The sequence below is a fragment of the Eimeria acervulina genome, genomic scaffold (assembly GCF_000499425.1).
Source record: "Eimeria acervulina Houghton genomic scaffold, Eah_scaff43, whole genome shotgun sequence".
NCBI lineage: Eukaryota > Apicomplexa > Conoidasida > Eucoccidiorida > Eimeriidae > Eimeria > Eimeria acervulina.
In genome coordinates this window covers 17,584-36,836 of record NW_013549813.1, presented here as the reverse complement: position 1 = coordinate 36,836, position 19,253 = coordinate 17,584, and the positions used below count along the sequence as shown (strand labels likewise).

Here is a 19,253-nt window from a genome sequence, read left to right as displayed (position 1 = left end):
GAGGTAGGGTGGGGGCCTCAGTGAAAGCCTTCCTGTGCGCTTGCATGGACTAGAAGCCACATGTATGGGCTTGGAAAGACAGGGAAGTCTCTTTTGTAGCATCAGTTGAGTGCGAGGTGGGCCAACGTGAACTGTAGTGGGAGGGGTGGGAGAGGCAGCAACGAAGGAGACCGCAAAGGCTGCAGTATAGGCTTGCGCAAAGACAAAATGCGGCCTTCCAATATGGCGGCATCTGCAGCACGTTCTTCTCGACTGCGAGAGGGAGGGACAGCTGGCCCTCTGGACCGACCCCAGCTACAGCAGCAGCAGCAGCTGCACCTACAGCTGGAAAAGCGGATCGCGGAACGGCAGCAGATGCAGGTGGGGCAGTTACAGAAGCGAAAGTTGCAACACAAGCAAGTGCAAAGGCAACAAGTGCAGCGGCAGGAATTGCAGCAACAGATACGACAGCGGGAGCAGAGGGGGCAGCAGCTGCTGCTTCTACTGCAGCAGCGTCTGCAGAAGCAACGTCAGCAGTTACTAGTGGAGAAGAATCTCATGTGGCGGAGACGAACACGGCACGAGCCGCTGCCGCAGCAGCATCAACAGGATGGCGTGGCAGAGTCGCACGACAAGTGCTGGTTTTCACGGGGTCGGAGGGAAGCCCTTCGTCTTTGTATTCCATCAGAAGCATCTGCAGAGAACCCGAGTCGTTTGCATTTGCATCAATGCGTTGGCTCGTTACCTGCGGATGGGGAGCCCTGCGATGCAGAAAAAGAAAGGGGAGGGGTAGAGTACGGAGAGGAAGATGAAGACAAGCTTGAAGGAAAAGAAGAGGGGCAATGGGGGGAAAAGAAGGACGACGGAGATAAAGCAGATGAAGGAGGAGCAGGAGGCGGTGAAGTTTTGGGGAATGGTGTTGCGGCCCTATTAGGAACAGATACAGCGACACTAGCAGGTACGGCAGCACCAGCAAGCACAGGTGCAGCAGCAGGCACAGGTGCTGCAGCAGAAAGAGCTGAGGCAGCAAACAGTTTCACAGGGACAAATATAGGTTCAACAAGAGCCACACATTTACCAGAAACCGCTGTTGCAACGGCTTCTGCAACCGAAGTAGGAATTATAGGGTCGGCGGCCGTCAGACCAGCAACGGCGGATGCAGCTGGGTCCAGGCTGCACGAGGGGACACCCTATGACTTCCCTGGCGGCAAAAGCAGCAGTATCACCACCACCAGCAGCGGGAACCGCACAACTCTTCGGCTTTGGGTAAACCCGTCACCGGAGCAGAAGCGGGAGCTGGGCAACTTCCGTAGCATCAGCAGAACCAGCAACTCAGGCGGCCACTCCCCTCTGCGCTCTAAACGCTTCTGTGTTTCTGGCTCCCCAAAATCGGCGATAGAAGGAGGGCAGGAGATGAAGGGCGACTCGAGCCTTGTTAACGGCAGCGGTAGGAGAAATAACTCGAGGTACGGCCGCAAGCGTTTCCGATCACGAAACAGGTGTGGCTGTCCAGGATGCAACCGCAGCAGCAATAGCAGTAGGAGCAGCAGCGAAGACGGGAACATCGGGGGCCGGTGGAGAAGAGAAGGACGAAACCTACGACTATCATCTGCTCTCTACAATGATAACGACAGGCGGAGAGACGGGAACAGGAGCCGCAGCAACAGTTCCTGCTACGGCAGCTTTGGTAGCAGTATCAAGGAGGTGGTTGACTGTGACAGTGATGAGGACGGCGAGAGCCACTTTGTTCGCTTGTGCGTTGCTTCAGCAGAGGCAGTTAGGCCAGTGGCACCACCGGGTATAGGGGAACATACAGCAGCCATGCTTGTTGGGCATCGGAGCAGCAGCACTGGCAGTAGCCACAGCAGCGACAGCACATTCAGCAAATGCAACGGCCACTACGACAATTGGTGCAACAGCAACGACACTAACGGCAACGGCAGATCGCTGCGATTTGAACGTTCTGTTTGCGGGTCTTCTTCGTCGAAACAGCTCCCGCATCAGTTGCTATTTCCACTTCGCATAGCCTCATTTGGCTTCAGAGCGCGAGAAGCAGTAGCGGCAGCTCCTGCCCGTGTTAGGCCATTTACTGATTCCCCACCAGCAACGACACAAAGCGTGAGCGGCGATTCTAGCAATGGCGAGCAGGAGCTCTGTGGGTTCAATTTTTCGCGTTTCTCGTTGATTCGTGGGCATCGGGGGAGGCACCAGCTTCAGCGACACGGGCCAGTTTTTGTACCGAGCAAAACAGTCACTGACTTGGCTGAACAAACCAGGGATGGTCCAGGAGTCGCAGGACGTGTCCATCGCAGCCGCAGGGCAGCGTCAGCTACCTCCGCAGCTGGAGGCAATTCGACAACAGCTGCAGTGACGCATGCCGGTGCTGGTGTTCGAGGCAGCGCAGTAGAGGCGTCACCGCGTGTTGCTCTCCGAGGTCAAACACCAAATGGAGCGCATGCAGCATCGACTGAAGAACGTGCTGCCGGTGGATGTCACGCTGCAGCGATTGGAACGCGCCTGACTCCTCGGGATCGAACAGCATTAGCGGCAGCATTGTCTGCTGGGGCTGCTGGGGGCAACGCCAGTGTCAGTGCGCTTGTCCCTCGAAATAGTGGGGCAGCACTTCGCGTGCATGTTGTTCCCTCGTCTCTTCAGGGTGACGCAGCACGCGCAGCTCTGGCAGCATTTGAAGGGCGGCCGCCCATTGCAGCAATGAGGCCTCCCATCCCTCAGCCGTTTCAGGCCTTGCCGCACAGTATGATGCCTCCAGGCATGGCTCCGTCAGGATTTCCACCCCACCTGCAGGCGATGCAGCACCAGCTGCAGGTGCAACAGCGGCTCGTCGAGCAGCAGCGAGAGGGTCAACACCGTCGCCTAGCAGTAGCATTGAGGCACCACTGGAGGCTCGTTCCAGGTGATGCTTCTGCTGCTGGGGCGGCCGATGCGGCTATCCGCGGCCGGCATACGGGGTTAAGGCACTCGCCTTCACAGCGGTGTCAGCCTCGACTTACCATGGCGCAGGCAGAAGTAGCGTTTGCCGAGGTCAGTGGCACCATCGAAAGTGTGCTCCTTGTGCTGCAACGCCACCAGCAGCTCTTTGGTGATGGCCCTACGTGGGAGCAACCCCAGCAACGGGGAACTCCGGCCCACGTACTGGAGCAGTTGCCTACGCTCCCCTTCAAGCGCCGGCTTTCGACCCCTTGCAGCATGTGCATTCCGTCCAACAGCAGCGGTAGCCGCGGAGGAACTGGCCACTTTGGGGATACTGACAAATGCGCAATATGTCTAGAGTCGTTCGCGGAAGGCAGAATTGTCCGGTTCCTTCCCTGTTTTCACTTTTTCCACGCTTGCTGCGTAGATACATGGCTAGAACAGAGCGACACATGTCCCATCTGCAAGTGGCCTGTGCAATGTACGGTCCCTTCTCATGCAGAAGCTCTTGCTGAAGTGGAGCCCTCTACTACTTTGTCGTCGCCTGCTTGTTACAGAGGTGCTGCTGTTGTGCGCACATCGCGGGATTTTAAAGCGCAAGAGGGTGATGATGCATCAACTGAAGAAGACGCCTACGGTGCGGCGTATGCTCAGTAGAATGCAAGCTGCAACAGCGTCCGCTGCTGCGCATGATGCGTATGATGTTTCCCATGCATACTGCATTTTAACACCTAGGTTGGCTGGTGTTAATGTTGCGTATGATACACCTTTTACGCAGTATGCACAGCCAATCACCGCTGCTGCGGTTGCTCACGGTGTGTTTAAGATGCTCCTGATGAGTTTATTTTGGCTCCAAGATAGGCGCACTTGGTGCAAATGATGCGAACGTATGCTGTGCATACTTTCGCAGCAGATTCTGTTCAGGATGTGTACGATGTTCCTGATGGACGCCACGTTCATTGGACTGCAGCTGCAACTGGTGCAGTGCATGGTTCTTTTGATACGAAGTAGCAGCAGCTTTGCCCATGGATGTATCGATGCTCCTTATGCGCAGAATGCCTTTGCAGCGGCATCTTCTGGCGCTGCCTATTGTGCTATGATATCCCTATTACGAAGTCCGCTACAGAAGCTGCTTCTGGTGCTTGCGCAGCAAGTGGTGAGGCTTGTGAGCACTAACTGAAGTCTACAACAGCTGCTGCTACCGACCCTGCTTCGTATTTGAAACTGCCGCAGTTGATGCTGCTGGACGGTGCTCGCACCTGCTACATATATGACTGTTTAAATGCGGGTGTATGCGCATATGTAGGTGTATATATATATATATATGTATATATGCATTTACAAGTGGCGGGGCATTAGCAGCAGGTGTTAGTAAACTGTAGAGGGCTTTGCAGCAGTGCTTGCTTCCGGTGCTACGGCTCCTACTGGCACTGCTGACGAGAGGATGCGGACTATGGACATTCGCCGGGATGGCAAGTGCGTATTGGGAAATCACGTGAAGCGCACGGGTAGGGAGGACACTCACTTTTTGACGGGTTTGGCTGGTTGAATTGTCTAATTGGTGCAATCGTTTGGGGACAGGCTGGACATGAAGTAGCGATGCGACGATGAACTATGTGTACAGTAGTTTCCTTTACGCAGTGATCTGTTGTTTGCGGGTTAATGCAGTTGTTTGCCGCGGTGCGCATAGAGTTGATAGTACGGGTCTGTCGTTGGCGTGGGGTAATAGCTATTGAATTGCTAGAAAATGTATAGATGCGCTGAACTGTGAGGTAAGGCAAAAGTATTGGGAGGTGTTTAGTGTTGCATTAGTGAATTAGTTTACGGAAGGGGCACACTACTAAGCATGACGGACTAAACATGACGATTGAGAGTGTAGTAGTGTAGTAATAAGGTGGAGTTATGGGAGTATGGAGGGATGCCGCGCTGAAATGGTAGAGATCGTGATGCTCCTGTGGGCTTGAAGTAGGAGCAGTAAATTGAAGGACCCATCGCTATAGGTGTTCGCAAAATACGTGTCTAATAATGCTCGTGCGCACCACTGCAGAAGGAGTATTCACTTTGGTAGAGGCGACAGCAGCACCTGCTGCTGAATGGACTTCTTGCATGTTTTAAGCTGCGTGGCGTGTTGCTCCTGGCAGCTGCTGGTAGTAGAGACCCCACTGCGGCGGCAGGCTCGCATGCAAAAATGCAAGAGCATTCGGGTCGGCGGCTCCATCCTGTTGGCTTTGTCTCGTTCTTGAATGTTCGTCTCGACCAGCTGGGGGCATGGGAGCCAGCATGACGAAGGGGCTTGGCTATTGCAATACGATGGTGATTGGTGATTCTTCGCCTTATCGGGGCTTCACTATTTTGGCGAAGCATTGTCTCTTTTCCCTTGATTCATGTGGCTTTTTATGCGGGGGTCTATTTTCTGCTGGAGCTTTAGCCCGCTTCTAGGGCTCTAGCTTTTTGAATAAGGCTCTCGTGTTTGTGGGCCATACGCCACCGGCAATATCTGGCCTGAAATTACGTATTACAGATGAGCAACGGGATGAGCAGGCCTGACTTTTTTCAAGAGGCAGCCAGCCTTAGCATGCTCAACTGTCCGGCTTACTAGGCCTTGCGAGAAGTGACAGCACGGTGCAGCAAGGAAGAGGAGCAGTTGGCCTTTCAAGCAGTAGACCTACATGAGGACGAAGCCTTCTGCGAACTAGGAACCTGGGGGTGAGTATGCCAGGGTGGTGGCAGCTAGAGCAAGCTGTTGCCGAATCTCATCCAAAGGTGAGTACTTTTTCGGCGAAAACGAGTCATGAAGAATGCAATTATCTTTGGAGGTCGTCCGGACATGAGGGGAGACTAGATGCGGCACTCGTCACATCACTTACCCGCAAGCTGCCCCGGCCCCGCTCCCTCGGCAATGCGAGGTAGTGAAGATATGCCTTTCTGAAGACGTAGTTCGTTCGGCACTTGGTATCATCTTGATTAGGAAGCAAGGCACGACAACCGACGCCGTTTGTCAGCAGGGTTATACAACTTTTCCAGGAAACATCCGGGCTATGGGAGGTTTCCGGAAGCGCTGCATTGCTGGTGTATATCCCGGGAAGAAATGCCAGAATTAAGAAAAACTTGAAAGGGGGAGGGGTGGATAGGACGGTACATCGTGAATTGTCAGTGCCTGGTGAACAGAAACCCCACGGGGGACTCAAAGCTTCTTTCTCAAAGGCCTGACCCATAGCCAGGCATATGGCTATGGGTCAGGCCTTTGAGAACGGCTCGGTAGGTGATGAGGTGGGGACAGAAAGCTCGCGTAGATGGTGGGCGGCAAATTCCGCTTCTGCAGCACTAGCTGAGAAGGAAAAAAGCAGCTTTGTAAGTGACCCAGGTATAAACACAATAGATAGTACGGCTGTGAATTCCCGCTCTGCGCACAGACAGGTACGAAGTGGCAACAGGTGGCAGCGGGCGGACCTGTCGTTAGGGGGAAGTACCTGGTGGGTCATGCGCTTTTGCTGCAAGAAATAGGGCCGCGTACTTCAAGATTGCAGGCGCGTATGAAGAAATAAGACACTCTGGTAGCAAGCCTTTGAACAGCACCGCAGGCGTACGGGAGAAATTGATCAGGGAAGTGCCCTGGACCCCACGCAGCACACCGCAGAGTTGGTGACGGAGGAGGTTATCGTGGCCCGGCTTATTCAGTTAAGTGCCAACTCTGTGCTGAACTGCTTCTGGCTCTACTTAGCTTATGCTGCCAACTGGGTCTCCTATCTGAAGCTACGACAAGGGCTACAACCTGCCTGTCTAGTCTAGGTGGCGGAGTTTCTTCGGCTACGCTTCTCCAAAAACAGAGAAGAGGCGAACCTCGGAGGACTCGGAGGACTATGGGCGGAAAATGCAATCTCATGTCCGAAAATTATCATACTACTATGGAACGGGACCTTCACGCTGGATCAGCTCACCACGAAAAAATTGTACGCATCTGCGCTTTCACGCTCACCACCGGTTCGGGGGACAAGGCGGGCGCGGGAGGGGCCAGCGCCTCCAATAAGGAAAAAGAGGGGGAAAATATGATGGGAAAACGAAGCCTTAGGCATATGCTGATGCCGTTTCTATTTGCTGCTGCTGCTGGCGAGCGCAGTGGGCTACTACTGCCAAGGGCCATTATGCGGCCCTTGTCCATGCGTCTCGTTTGGGGGCCGGCCTTTGATGCAAACATCCCGCCCTAACGTAAAATATGTTCAAACTGTTCGCGGCGGTCACCATTAGTGCGAGCGTGAGGCAAGGTTTTGGCCAGCCCAAAAGGTGAGCCCAGCAACCACAAAAAAGGGAAAGTGTTGTTAGCGGTAACGCCGAACTACCCATAAGTAGGGAAATGGGTTTGGACGACCGCAGAAAATAATTAGGACAGGAGAGCTCATAGATGTGAACGCTTCCATACGCAGGACCGACAAGCATCTCGAGTACAGATTAGTGAGCCTAGCCCTGCTAGACACCTAATTGCGCCCCCCACACCATCTAATCTAGCACTGCAACCGCACATGAGACCGCATAAACACCCTTAAAGCATGCAAAGGAAGCGCTATGGACCGACGCAAAGCAAACGTGATGTTCCTACACCTCCAGACCCTCCTCCAGGCCCTCTACAGCACTCCCGTGATTTGGTTTTTGCATCGTTAGTATTGTGTAAAAATTAGTATTGATGAGCTGGCACTCTGTGTCGTAAACGTTTCAGCGTGACCCAACTGGCCGCGTCCATTCGCCTGTGTCGAGTGACATACAAAGGAAGAGGCAGAATTTGGCAAGGAGGCAAACACGGTGCAAAAAGGGATATTGTTCTACCGTGGCAACAAATGAAGGAGGCTTGAATTTTGCGTTGATTCATCACCTGTCTATAGGGTAGAAAGAAATTCCGAAGGCCCCATGCACTGCGGGGAGTTTGCAGCAACTCGCCTGCATAGCTGCAAAATGGAGAAGGTAAAAGCCAAAAATGTCAGCAACCATCCAACAGAAGGAATCCTCGTCACTTTCAGACGCCAGAACGCCGCAGCAAAGACGAAGGTGGTAATGTTTGCAAAACGAAGCATGTGAGTTGTTCTTTCAACTCCTCACCAACTCGCCCGCAATTTATGGTGAACCACTTGAAACAGTACTATGACTTGGCCAGCCCATCGCCAGCTCTGATTCATCTGCTCGAACAGGCTTCTTTACCCATGCAACAGGCTGCAATTCAAAAGTACCCACTGGGAGAACCGTGGGCGGGTGGTCGATGCAATCGATATTGCAGATTAAGTCTTCGCTGGTTGGCTTTACAAAGACAAATCATAGGCTGTGCGCACGCATCACCTAAGAAGAGGGGCTTGTACGCACGCCTGCGATAGCACAGTGGATATAGAGCGGCAGATTGCATAGGATACATTAATCTGTTGCTTTCTGGTTCGCTTCCGGGCGCTTCGACACTTTTTCGTACTGTTCTCAGCTGCCACTCAAGCACAGGAGGCATTCTCAAAGCATACCAAAGTATGTAGGCATGCTGCTTCCAACTGTTTCATATGGAGTGGCCTGTTCATCTATACACGATTATGCACAGTGGCTATGAAGTGATTTCACTTTGAAAGAGTCGACGAAGGCCGATTGCATGCTATGCTGCACTCCGTTTTCTATCTCTCAGCTGCAGGTAGTCTTGCTCTCTTCCTTCAAGAGACGGGTGGGTGAAAGAAAGGAAAAAGAGCTACCATTTCGGTGCATGCATCTTTTGAAGTAGCAGGCCTGTCAGAGGTTGGCAGATGCGTCGGTGCTTTTCTGCACGTTGGATACTGTGGCACAAGGCGGGCTTTAGCAGCTATCTACTGTTCTGGTTTACGCATTGAAATAGGAATCGTGCATATGCGACAGAAGTGGGGCAGGAGGTGCACCAAAAAGTGGTACGTCTCTTGGTACGCCCTCTCCTATCCTCGCCCGCTCTTGGGTTTGCGCCGGTGTACGCAGGACGCGTGCAGATTGGAGGGCAGGCCAGCGGATGTTGGGCGACTCGTGCGTAGAGTAATTTGATTCCACTGCAGCTCACGACAGCCCGCTGCCAAGATCAAAGAATCTTGTTACACGGGTAGCACCGCATGGTTGAGGGTAGCAAGAGCGATTTGCTTATCCCATTGACGCAGCGGGGCGGCCCCTGCTTGTATTGGATGGATAGTGCGCTTCGCTCGGGGAACTCATTTTCCTCCCCCGCCAAAGATTCAGTCGCTTCTCCCTCCTCGAACAGCAGAAATGGTCGCCGGTGAGGAGGCGACAAACGACGGAACGCTTCAGCGGAACAAGCGCAGTACCCGCATCCTATCAGACAAAAAGCCTGTTATCTGCAGAAATAACAGACGCCAAATGCCTCCACTTCGCCCAATTGCTCGGGTCTGAGGGGTGCCGAATCCTTTGGTTCTCTTAAGTTGTGCTTTTGCCTTCCAGATGCACCGAAGAGCTGCAGTTGCGACAGTTGGCATCGTCTTCGCTAGAATGAATGACAGACCAATCGACACAGAATATAAGCGAGGGTGAAATTTCCCGGTAATGATGCAAATTATTGAACCACTTTGGCAAACGCTGCAACATGGGTACACTCTAAGGGATAGAGGAGTAGGCTCCAGCGCAAATGAGAAAAGCTTGAGAGAGGAAGCCGCCAACAGAGCGCGCCGTCGAGAAGTATCAGTCCCAACGCCGGACTGTGAGCCTCCTGCTCAACAGTTCATTGTAGGGCTCTCCGCTGCAGAAAAGCAGTCAGTAGCCAGCTAACTTACGTTAAGGGAACGTGCAGGTGAACGCATGGAACTCGGCAAGCTAATGGGCACTTGCGCATGAAATAGCGAAGGAACTTGCGCTTATGCAGCCCCAGCCAAGAAGAAGAAAGGACCTGTGGACACAGTTCAGTTAAAAGCCAATGGATATTATGAATGTAAGCGCTGGCATTTCTGGCGGTTCTCCAAAAGATGTGAAGCAGACGGCAGCTGGCGGCGGATGCGACAACCAAAAGGCCTAGAAGACTCATTGAATAACGCATCTGCCTCTTTGGCAGTACTCAAGACCACACGATTCAAGATTGCAGGCGCATGGACGGAACAAGGGATATGGATAGCAAAAATGTTCAGCACCGCCTCCAGGTGAACAGCAAGGCAATCGGGGAAACCTGCTGGACCCCAGAGGGGCGCGGGGCACTGGTGGGGTCAGAAGAGGTAATAGTTCCAGCGGGGGTTGTGCCACCACTCTTCATGTTAATCGTCAGTACATACTTCTCCTGCATAAATCACGCGGCGAAGTGGGTCTGACAACTCAAGAAACGGTGACGAAGTGCAACCCACCTGTCCATTCGTCCGCTGCTGTGTCCAGGACGCCTGTGGGTATGAGGGTGGTCAGCTCCTCTTCACAAACTATCACACTGAGTATTTTGGGTGTGTTGCGGCTCACGGCGGGCTTCGGAGACGGTCGGGGACTCCCGTTACACACGCCCTTGAGCCTCTGTGCTCAGGATGCCTGCGGACGGGAGGGCCCCCCATCTGCTTTTTAAGAACTCGTATCGTAAGCACTCTAACTCAATTGTAGAGAAGCCAGCTGCTTTTTGGGAACCTTTTTCATGCGTACTCCGACTTCATTGTAGCTTACGGGAGTCCACTGTATACGAGAGGTAATGTGCTCATTGGGGACTCTTAACTCACGTAACCTCCATTGTAGCTCACGAGGGTCTTCGTACGAGAACAGGGCTTTCGCCGCATGGGGGCGGGGCATTTTTTGGCGCCTCTCCCAAACCACAAATGCAAGCAAATCTATGGACGAAAAACGCATACGAATTTTAAACATTCACTTGGTCCTCAGTAGCCACCCTGCGCAGAAGTAGGAATGCATATACCACCTTCGCATACACTATGCGTGACTGTGACTCATGAGATCTGCTCACACTTCCATCTACTCATGTCTGTCCATTCTCATAGGGGATAGTTATTCCATATATTTGGCAAAAACAATATTCAAAACATTGTGAATAAGCAAAACATATTTGAATCGGCGAAGTTACTCTTTCCCCTTCCGTCCACCCTACTAAAAATTGTACAACGCTTGCTGGGGGGCCCCAAACACCCGTTTCTTTAATGACTTCCAGAGGTACCACAGAAGCGTTTGCTTCATGGGTATGTTTTCTCTTCTGTTTGCATTACGATTTTTGAAGTAATGACGAATACTTCTGCATCATTTGTTCCTATGCACAGTGGTAGAAAAAATAGCAACGACTACCAGAACCCGGGTTGAGAGGGGCCGCCGATGATCTTGAAACCGCTAGCATTCCTTCGTCCGCCCTATCCATTTTGATTAAACAAAGTAGCAAAGTGCAAAATTAAACCCGAAACGTACCGCAATTGATGAAGAGTGAAGACAGGTACCTGTAAGGTCGGCAGTATGCGTCGAGGCAGCGGAAGGCTTGTAATATGTACCGAGGGAGCCAATATCGCCTGTAGAGCTCCTCGTCGCTTCAAAGGGCGGCAGAAGTCGTAAGGGCCCGCTTGCTTCCCTCCTTCATGCCGGTCCATTCTGGCAACGCACCACATTGTATGAACCCTGGCAAGTGCTTCACCGGCAAAGCTACCCTCAAGAGACGCTACTAATTGCTGCAGCAGAACCTGCTCCTGTAGCATTTGTCTCACTCTATACCGCGGCAGCTTGCATGTCGAACGACTCGTCCACAGTTAGAGCTTTTGCAACAGTTGAATGCTGGTATTTCGGTAGATGACGGTTGTTGTTCACCCGCAGAATTGGGTTCCCTCCTCTGAACTGCGTGTTTTTTGCATGCTTACTTGAACGATGGTGCAGAAGACTCTTTTGACATGGACTGGTCTGTTTGGGGAACTCTCCGCCGTCCGCGAGGCCGCCGGAGTCATGGGGACCCTTCGGCTCCCTAGAGTTCCTCCAGGGTCGCATGCCGCCCATCCGCTGGTTAATAAGGCGTATGCATGGGTTCTTAGCGTGCATAGAGGGGCTTTCGCTTCGAATAGATGGGACCGTCGGGTGCTTTGGGGGACGCGTAAAATATATTTTAGGGCTCCAGGGGGGTCCAGGTACGGCAACGGCGAATGCAAGACTGCGCTTTTGGCAAGCATTATGCAACAGGCAAGAAAGGGCGCCCATGCAAAAGGTCTAAAGAGTCTAGAAGGAACCGCTCCCCCTGCATCAGAGGCTAGCCGCCCGTACGGAACTGCTGCGGCTATTACTACTAGTGCTGCCGAAAAGCTCACCGACGCGTCGGCAAATACTCGAGTTTTGGCTGCAGGTGAAGATGCTGGTGAAGCTACAGATGACATTTGTAGCAGCAACGGCACCATGAGTAACTCTGATGACGCAACAAGCGACAACCATCTTGGCGGCGAAACCACAAAGACCACCAACGGAAGCATAAGCAGCAGCAACAGCAACAACAGCTGTAACGGGTCCGTACTTGGAGCATTAAACGTCGTACGTACAGCAGAAGAAGGAGACATTCTGCGGGGTTTGAAGGTACGGGCTCAATAAACTAAAAGCATCTTTGGGGTTTTAGGCTAAAACGCCAAACCTCTTACTGCGTCCTGAACTGCAGCTCCCCACTTTATATAGCATGGATCAAGGGCTCTCCATACGCAGAACTGTAGCTCAAGAAGCCTTCATTTATGTCGGGGTACTTCTCGTGTCCCTGCAGCTTTCTGTTTGTTCATCTGTGTGCCAGCAGCTGCTTGTATAGTCTCCTATTTTTGCTTCCAATCGCATGCCTGGCCTGTCGTTGTGGCTTTGTATATGCCATTGTCTGTTTCTGCATCTTTCTTCTTGCCTATGTCTTTTTCCGTGCCTAGGCCTCTGTATCTATATGCTTCTGCGTTGCACAAAACAGACGCATATAGATGCAGAGGCACCAAAGCAAACAAACGGACACAGCCCTCTGTGTCCGTGTGTTTGCTTGTGTGCCCTCTTCCGCCTCTGCCCGCCTATTTGCTTCTGTCTGTATCTGCCTTTATGTTCTTCGCCAATGACTGCCTCTGTGTACTTGTTTTAGCCACTGTCATTCTCTGCGTGCCGCTGCTTTTGCCAATGTCCGTGTGTGCGTCTTCTATTTCTTCGCCACTTCATATCTGTGTCATTGCGTCTTTGTGCTTGCATTTGTCGCTCTCTGTGTCTTCGTTTTTGTCTTCGTCTCCTTTTTTGTCCAATTCGTAGCTTCTGTCGGTGTTTGTGGCCGGATGCATGTGCCGGCCTTTCTGTTTGCCTTGGCATTTGTCTCTTGTTGCGTCTATGCTTCGGTCTTTGCCAATTTATGCTCCTTCGCGTGTATGTTTGTCTCGGTGGGTCTATGTAAATTCGTCTCTATTTGTGTGTGTGTCTCTGTATTTGCTCTGGCTGAGTGTTTGCCTAGCCGTGTGTCGGTGCCTTGGTTTTTGTCTCAGTCTTTCCACGTGGGTATGCTTTTGTGTATGCGTCTGTTTCTGCCCTTGTCTTCACACACGTCTGCCTTCGTCTGTCTTGTGTCTTTGGCGTCCTCTCAGCCTGTGTCTGTGCGCATATCTCCGTTCCTGTTGGTCTCTTTTTGCTTCTTGCGTGCGTATCTATGCCTTTGTCTGCGTCGCTGCGTGTTCCTGTGTTATTGTTTCTGTCCTGGGCCCTGTATTATTTCTTGTGCCTGTGTCTGTGTCGGTCACTTTGTCCTTACCTCCGGATGTTTCTTTGCCACTGCTTCTTTTCTGTCTCTGTCTCTTTGGTTTTGCCTATCCGTGCAAAACACAGACACCGTGAGTTCCACGGTGTCTGTGCAATACACCTGGAAGCTGACTAACCCTCTGTGTGCCTGGTGTAGTGTACATACAGGTGGGTACACTTACGTGGAGAGGGGAAGGCCTCGTGCGGCTGCTGCTGCAGCGATGGGGTCTCCAAGTGACAGCCAAATTTCCTCGCCTCCTTCCCAGGGAAATCATCACAGCCCGCCTTGAGACGGTGCAGCCTCGCAAAGGCAAATGCAAACTTGCATTCTTGGGGACAGAAATTATGGGTAGGCACTCCTGCTGCTGGTGATGCTGCTATTGCTGGTGCTTGTGGTTCTGTGACTGATGCTGATGGTGATGGTTGTGCTGCTGCAGCGGGCTGGCGGTGATCTACAGCTGCTGCAGCGGCAGCTGCTACAGCTGCTACAGATGCAATGGATCTGACAACCGCTGCCGTTACTTCTACCGTCGTATCTGCTGATACTGAGGCTGCTGCTGGTTGTGCTGCGTGAATATTGAATGCTTCCTTCCTCTAAAGCGTTTTTTTGGTTCGTTGCTGCTCCACAGCGTCATTGTCATGCCCACTAAGGCTTTAACTTCGGGGTTCAGGGTTGTCGTGCAGCTCCGGGGCAGCGAGCGTCCCCTTGTCCCCATTTCCTCGAGGGCTGCGCCGGCTGCCAGCTTATACACCTTGGCATTCGACATCAGCGCACCGCCAAGAAGCAACTGCTGCAGCAGATGTTGCAGGAGCTGCAGCGACAGCAGCAACTACACCAGCAGCAACGTCCGCAACAGCAGCGCGCGATCGCGGACCCTCCAACTGCCACATTGCTCGTCCCAGTCTCTTCTGAGACGCAGTCAGCAACACGCTGTTGGCCCGAGCAGCTGCTGTTGCTGCTGGAGCAACATCGGCGACAGACACAGAGACACCATCACGCAGCACTGGCCGCAGGAGCAGCTATAGCCTCAGCAGTGACAGGCACAAACAGAGGGAACAATCCTGACAGTTGCAAGTGCAGTTGCCGCAGCAGGTGTAGCCGCTGCTTCTCCAAGACAGATCTACATGAAAAATATTCTCCTTCAGGCTGCGTCTGCCTCAGCTGCTGCTGTTGCGTTGAACGCAGGTTTGCTGCCCGGGCGGATTTGGTGCTGCAGCTTGTGGAAGGAAGACCCCGATTAGGCCTTCCAGCCTTTGATGGGCGGAGCAGCATTGTCAGCGTTGAAGACTGCATTCGCCACAAAGGCCCATGTATAACCTGTTACTGCAGTGTGCTGCTGCGGATACTCCAGGGATTCACGATGCTGCTCCTATTGCTGCCGTTCCCGCTGTTGGTTGTGCTGATCCAAGCATGGGGCCTGCAGGCTGTGCGTTGTTCTTGCCGCAGTACGCGAGGTGCTCAGACACCTGAGGGAGGTCCTCCTGCCCCTTTTAGAAAACCGGCGGCTGCGAATACTGGACCAACGGAGCGGTGCAGGGACGCTGAGCGGCCTGACCCTCAGACTAGCAGGTGGGGACTGCGCTTTGCTGCTGCGGCTGCTGCGGGTTCTGGCGAGGCCTGTAAAATGTGACTGTGGCAGCAAGCTATATTCAAGTTGTTGGTGCTGAAACTGCTAAAGTAAGGTGGAGGGAGAGTTCCTTCCTGGAAGAATGCAGTTCGGCCGATGCGCGTGAACTGCATGCACTTTTTTGTTTATTCCTTGATGAAAGGGGCGCGTGCAAAGCCGCAGACATCAGGCCTAGTTCCAAGCCGCCGTTCATACACAAACAATGGCAACTCATCTGACGACGTCTCTTGGGAGGTTGAAGTGCGTGTTTTGGGTTCTAGCGGCAACGGCCATGCCGCAAGTGCGGACGCCCTAGCATGCCTGCAGATGTAATGTATGGGCCTTCTTTGAATGCAGAGGATTGCAGGGGAGGTGATCGCAAGGTGCTACTACGGCTAAAGGGACACCTGGAAAGCAGCGTACGGCCCCACCTCGTGCACCTGGCGGAGACCCTTTGTAAACGCTGCCCACTCCTCAAAGCTGTCACATTCTACGATCTTGGCAGGTTAACTCAGGCACCCCTGCTGAATTCTGGTGTTGCTGCTGCGGCATTCCATCTTGTTGCTGGTTTTCGCTTGCCTCTATGGTGCACGAGCTGCTTTTGCTTCTGCTGCCGGTGCAGCCGTTGCGGATACGGGGCTCCTGTATGTCTCTCCAGCGTTGCAGGCCCTATTCCCCCGACGAGGTCCTTCTTGGTGAAGATGCGCTGCTCGTCTCAGTGTTTGGCCGACGATATCGAGTTACAGGTGGGTTGTGGTGCTTTCTGTGTGTCGGCGGCTTGCCCTTCCTTCAACTCCACCTGATTTACTAGAGGTGGCCTGGGTGAGGCTAGCCGGTTTGGTATTTCGTCTCTTGTGGGTACTGAAGGCAAGCGCTGATTGTCTGAGTTGCATCGTTTAGGGGTTAACGCGTAGATTCGTAGGATTCACGCTGCAGGGGTAATAATTTAGAGTCCACCGGTGAAGCCTTAAGTGCTGGACTTGAAGGCTAAGTGTTAAGGTTTGCGTATAGGAAAAGGGGCTCCGCATCCACAGCTCATGCCTTTTCAGTGAGCATTTGTTTCAGTGTGTTCGTCTATGGATTTATAATGGGCTTTGGTGAGTGTACGTGTATATTCTATACTTCGCCCTCGCGTAGTGCCTCTGTGCAGGCGGAACGCGAGAGAGCATTGTTGGCAGTGGGAATTCGCTTCAACAAATATGGCCTGCGGTGAAGGATGCGGCAGGGGGAGTGGCGGGGCGCCTGTGGGGCGCCTTGAGTTCCGGCGGGTTGTTTGAAATTTTGCTGTCCTTCAACTTTAAAGAGGTAAGTGGAAATGCATTCGATAATGTGGGCAAACGGACAGCAACCGCACCAACCTGGCTGGCGTGCTGCACACATCTTGCAGGGTGGGGGCGTCCAAGGCTTTGTGCTTGGGCTGGGATTTGCGGCCTGCAGCCTCGTGGACAGGCAATATAGCCTGGCGTGGAGTAGACTCCGAAAAGTTTGTGAAAAGCTAACACACCAATGCAGAGAGTTCCCTCTCGGAGGGTCTGTAAGCAGACAGAACAAAACTGGGAGATACCAGTAGAGGCATAGGCAGTGACTAACACAGATGTGCGGCGAGTACCTACTACCCAGCAGGCAAAAGTTCCTCTTTAGCGCTCGCACTCTGTACTGGCGTGCGCAAATACAGAGTGCGCCAACGGCCACATGGAAGTAATTGGCGGCAGGCTATGCCTCGCCCCTCTTCTTCATACTCTAAAAGCCTGCTGCATCGCACCAATGGCCCAGCCGCAATATATCGTGAAATGAATGCGTACAGTTGCTTCTGAGGCCACTTCAGTCTTGTAATTTGTTACCACCAATAGGAAGGAAAAGACAAGAATATCGTGGAACCCTTGGGGCACTGGAGCTAACTGCGGGTTTGCAGGTGGTGGTGTTTGCCTCCGGAGTACGCGATGCGGAGGAGACCCGAAAGAACATCTCTCTTAATGAGTTGTATGGGGTCGAGGTTGTGCCGTGTACAGACAGCAGGTGAGTATCTGGGCCTGTGGGGAGGTGCTGGTCGCAGCGGGATGAGAGAAGTGACCGCGGCCTGCAGCCCCCACGGTCTCTACGAGCTTCAATGGACCAGCGCTTGCTGATGGTGTACGCAGGAGCGTCGCCGGGGCCTTCGCCGCCCGCTCAGGCTTCTATGGACCTTTACGGACGCTACGCCTCTCGCCTCACCTGCAGGTGAGGGGTCGAGGTACCGACTTGTCCATGCGCTCTGCAACTGCGAGAGCAGAAAGGGCCAGGAAGTGTCTGTGAGAAAGAACTTGGTAGTGTACATTCTGGAATGAAGGCGTTATTGCTATATTTGCAATGCGGGTTCATCTGGACTTGTGCTCACGCTGCAATTGAGGGTGATGCACTTGCAGGTGTAATAATCGTATTCTTTCTAGGTTGGGTGTGCATCGGTGCGAGTAGTTGCATTTATGTGCGTACATATTTCGTGTATGCTTGCATCCAGCAAGGCAATATAGAGGAGAAAAGCACCGAATGCTGCGTAGGGGAGGAAAGGGCCACTGAGGGAAAAGCACCGAACGGCAGCACCGAGGCTGCCTCCGCAGCGGCAACAGCAGCTGGAGAGTCTGGTGGGCAGCTTGAGGATTCATTTACCAATGAAGTTGCGCTCTCACGCAAATGTGTACAGTCGCATCCGCTTGTTCCCTCTTGAGTTGTCCGCAAAATTTTGTCCGCTTGTTTTATCCCGCAGAGACTATTAAGGCAGGGGCCTCTCATCTTCCTGATGTGCTGCTGCTGTCGCCTTCCCGTGGGGGCCTACCCAAGGCAAGCAAATTCAAGAGGGCCTTCTGCTGGATCCGGCCCGTATAGGTCTTTGACTGAAAAAAGCCGCCCTCGAGGCAGCCTATAGCAATGAGACTACTGCCATTTTTCTTAGTATTGTTATTGTTGTTGCCTTCCTCAATTTACGCCAAAGATACTCATCCGTGCATCCTGCGGCGAGGCTCTCTGTGTTGCGTTGCAGGATGTGCGGAGATGGGTGGCGGCAGCTGCTGTCCCTCGCATTGTCTACATTGCCCACGAGCAACCTGCATTTCTCAGAGACGCTAAAGCCCTCGTTGCAGCTGGGTAGGGGTTTTTGCTGGTGATGCGGCAGGTGGCAGCTCCGTCACAGCGGCGGCACTGGGATGCTCACCTGTAGTCTCTGCAAACAACTCACAATGGCGACGGTAGGGAAATGACATGTTTATGGATTTTGAGGTGTTTGTCGTGTTTCGTCGAGTGTATGTGCAGGTACGAGTTGGCCTTCTTCCAAGCCTTTGATATCTCCCCACACACAGCGGAAGTCCTGAGCGTCTCCGCCTTCTTGAAAAGGCATTTGGACCTCCCACAAGCGGAGAGCCCCCAGAAAGTGTCCCTGACGAGAGGGCTTCTGTCCCGCCAGGAAAGCGGGACAGAGGCCCGCTCGTGGGTTTCACTCTAAACGTAGGAGACCCAACTGCCTCTGCGTAGGGTAGCGTAAACCGCATGGAATGACGGCCGCCGTATATAGGTTCATTTGTGACCTTCCATGCATGGGGGTAAGCCCGCATGGGCATTACTTATGCAGCAGGTTAGGCTGCTACGATGGCTTTAGAGGGCGCTGCGCATCGTATGGTTAGCTCAACAAGGGGCAATGGGGCACCCGCTAGGCCATATTTAAGGCCTACACAGGTGCGAAATAAGGGTTTCGGTCCACTTCCCCTGTGGCAGTAGCTTCTTGCTACGCTTTAAACCGGAATCGCTAAACCGAATATGACGCACTGTCAGACCCTGAAGGAAATAGCGTCCAATACTTCCAAAACGAGATGTTAAATAACCAACGGTTTGGCCTTGTGGGCCAAGCCTGCCCAAAAGCATTGAACGTGGGGGGGCCTGAACCCTCAATCGCAGAACTTTTAACATTAAGGCCAATGAAAAGCCCTGTGTCAAATAACCAGAGAGCTTACCAACTTGTGCGCGTGCTACTGCTTGCGTAAGACTCGGTAAGCATCAGAGTTTCGAGCTAGAGGGGTAAGGCAGGGTCTGCCCTCCAAAAAG

At 53.0% G+C, this 19,253-nt stretch overlaps 2 protein-coding genes across 2 annotated transcripts; both read left to right on the top strand.

Annotated features, from left to right (window-relative positions):
* Window positions 1-207: 207 nt before the first annotated feature.
* EAH_00008900 (hypothetical protein, conserved) lies at window positions 208-3,567 on the top strand (the record flags this gene model as incomplete). The annotated part of the gene is made up of 1 exon (XM_013395478.1): window positions 208-3,567. The coding sequence occupies one exon, from the start codon at window positions 208-210 to the stop codon at window positions 3,565-3,567; it is 3,360 nt and encodes a 1,119-aa protein (XP_013250932.1).
* Window positions 3,568-12,018: 8,451 nt separating this feature from the next.
* EAH_00008890 (RNA methyltransferase, TrmA family, putative) lies at window positions 12,019-18,657 on the top strand (the record flags this gene model as incomplete). The annotated part of the gene is made up of 12 exons (XM_013395477.1): window positions 12,019-12,411; window positions 14,322-14,497; window positions 14,765-14,889; window positions 15,026-15,148; window positions 15,543-15,690; window positions 15,852-15,931; window positions 16,336-16,490; window positions 17,098-17,201; window positions 17,324-17,402; window positions 17,680-17,803; window positions 18,331-18,403; window positions 18,468-18,657. 12 exons carry the CDS (start codon window positions 12,019-12,021, stop codon window positions 18,655-18,657), a joined length of 1,770 nt encoding a protein of 589 aa, XP_013250931.1.
* Between the last annotated feature and the right edge of the window lie 596 nt (window positions 18,658-19,253).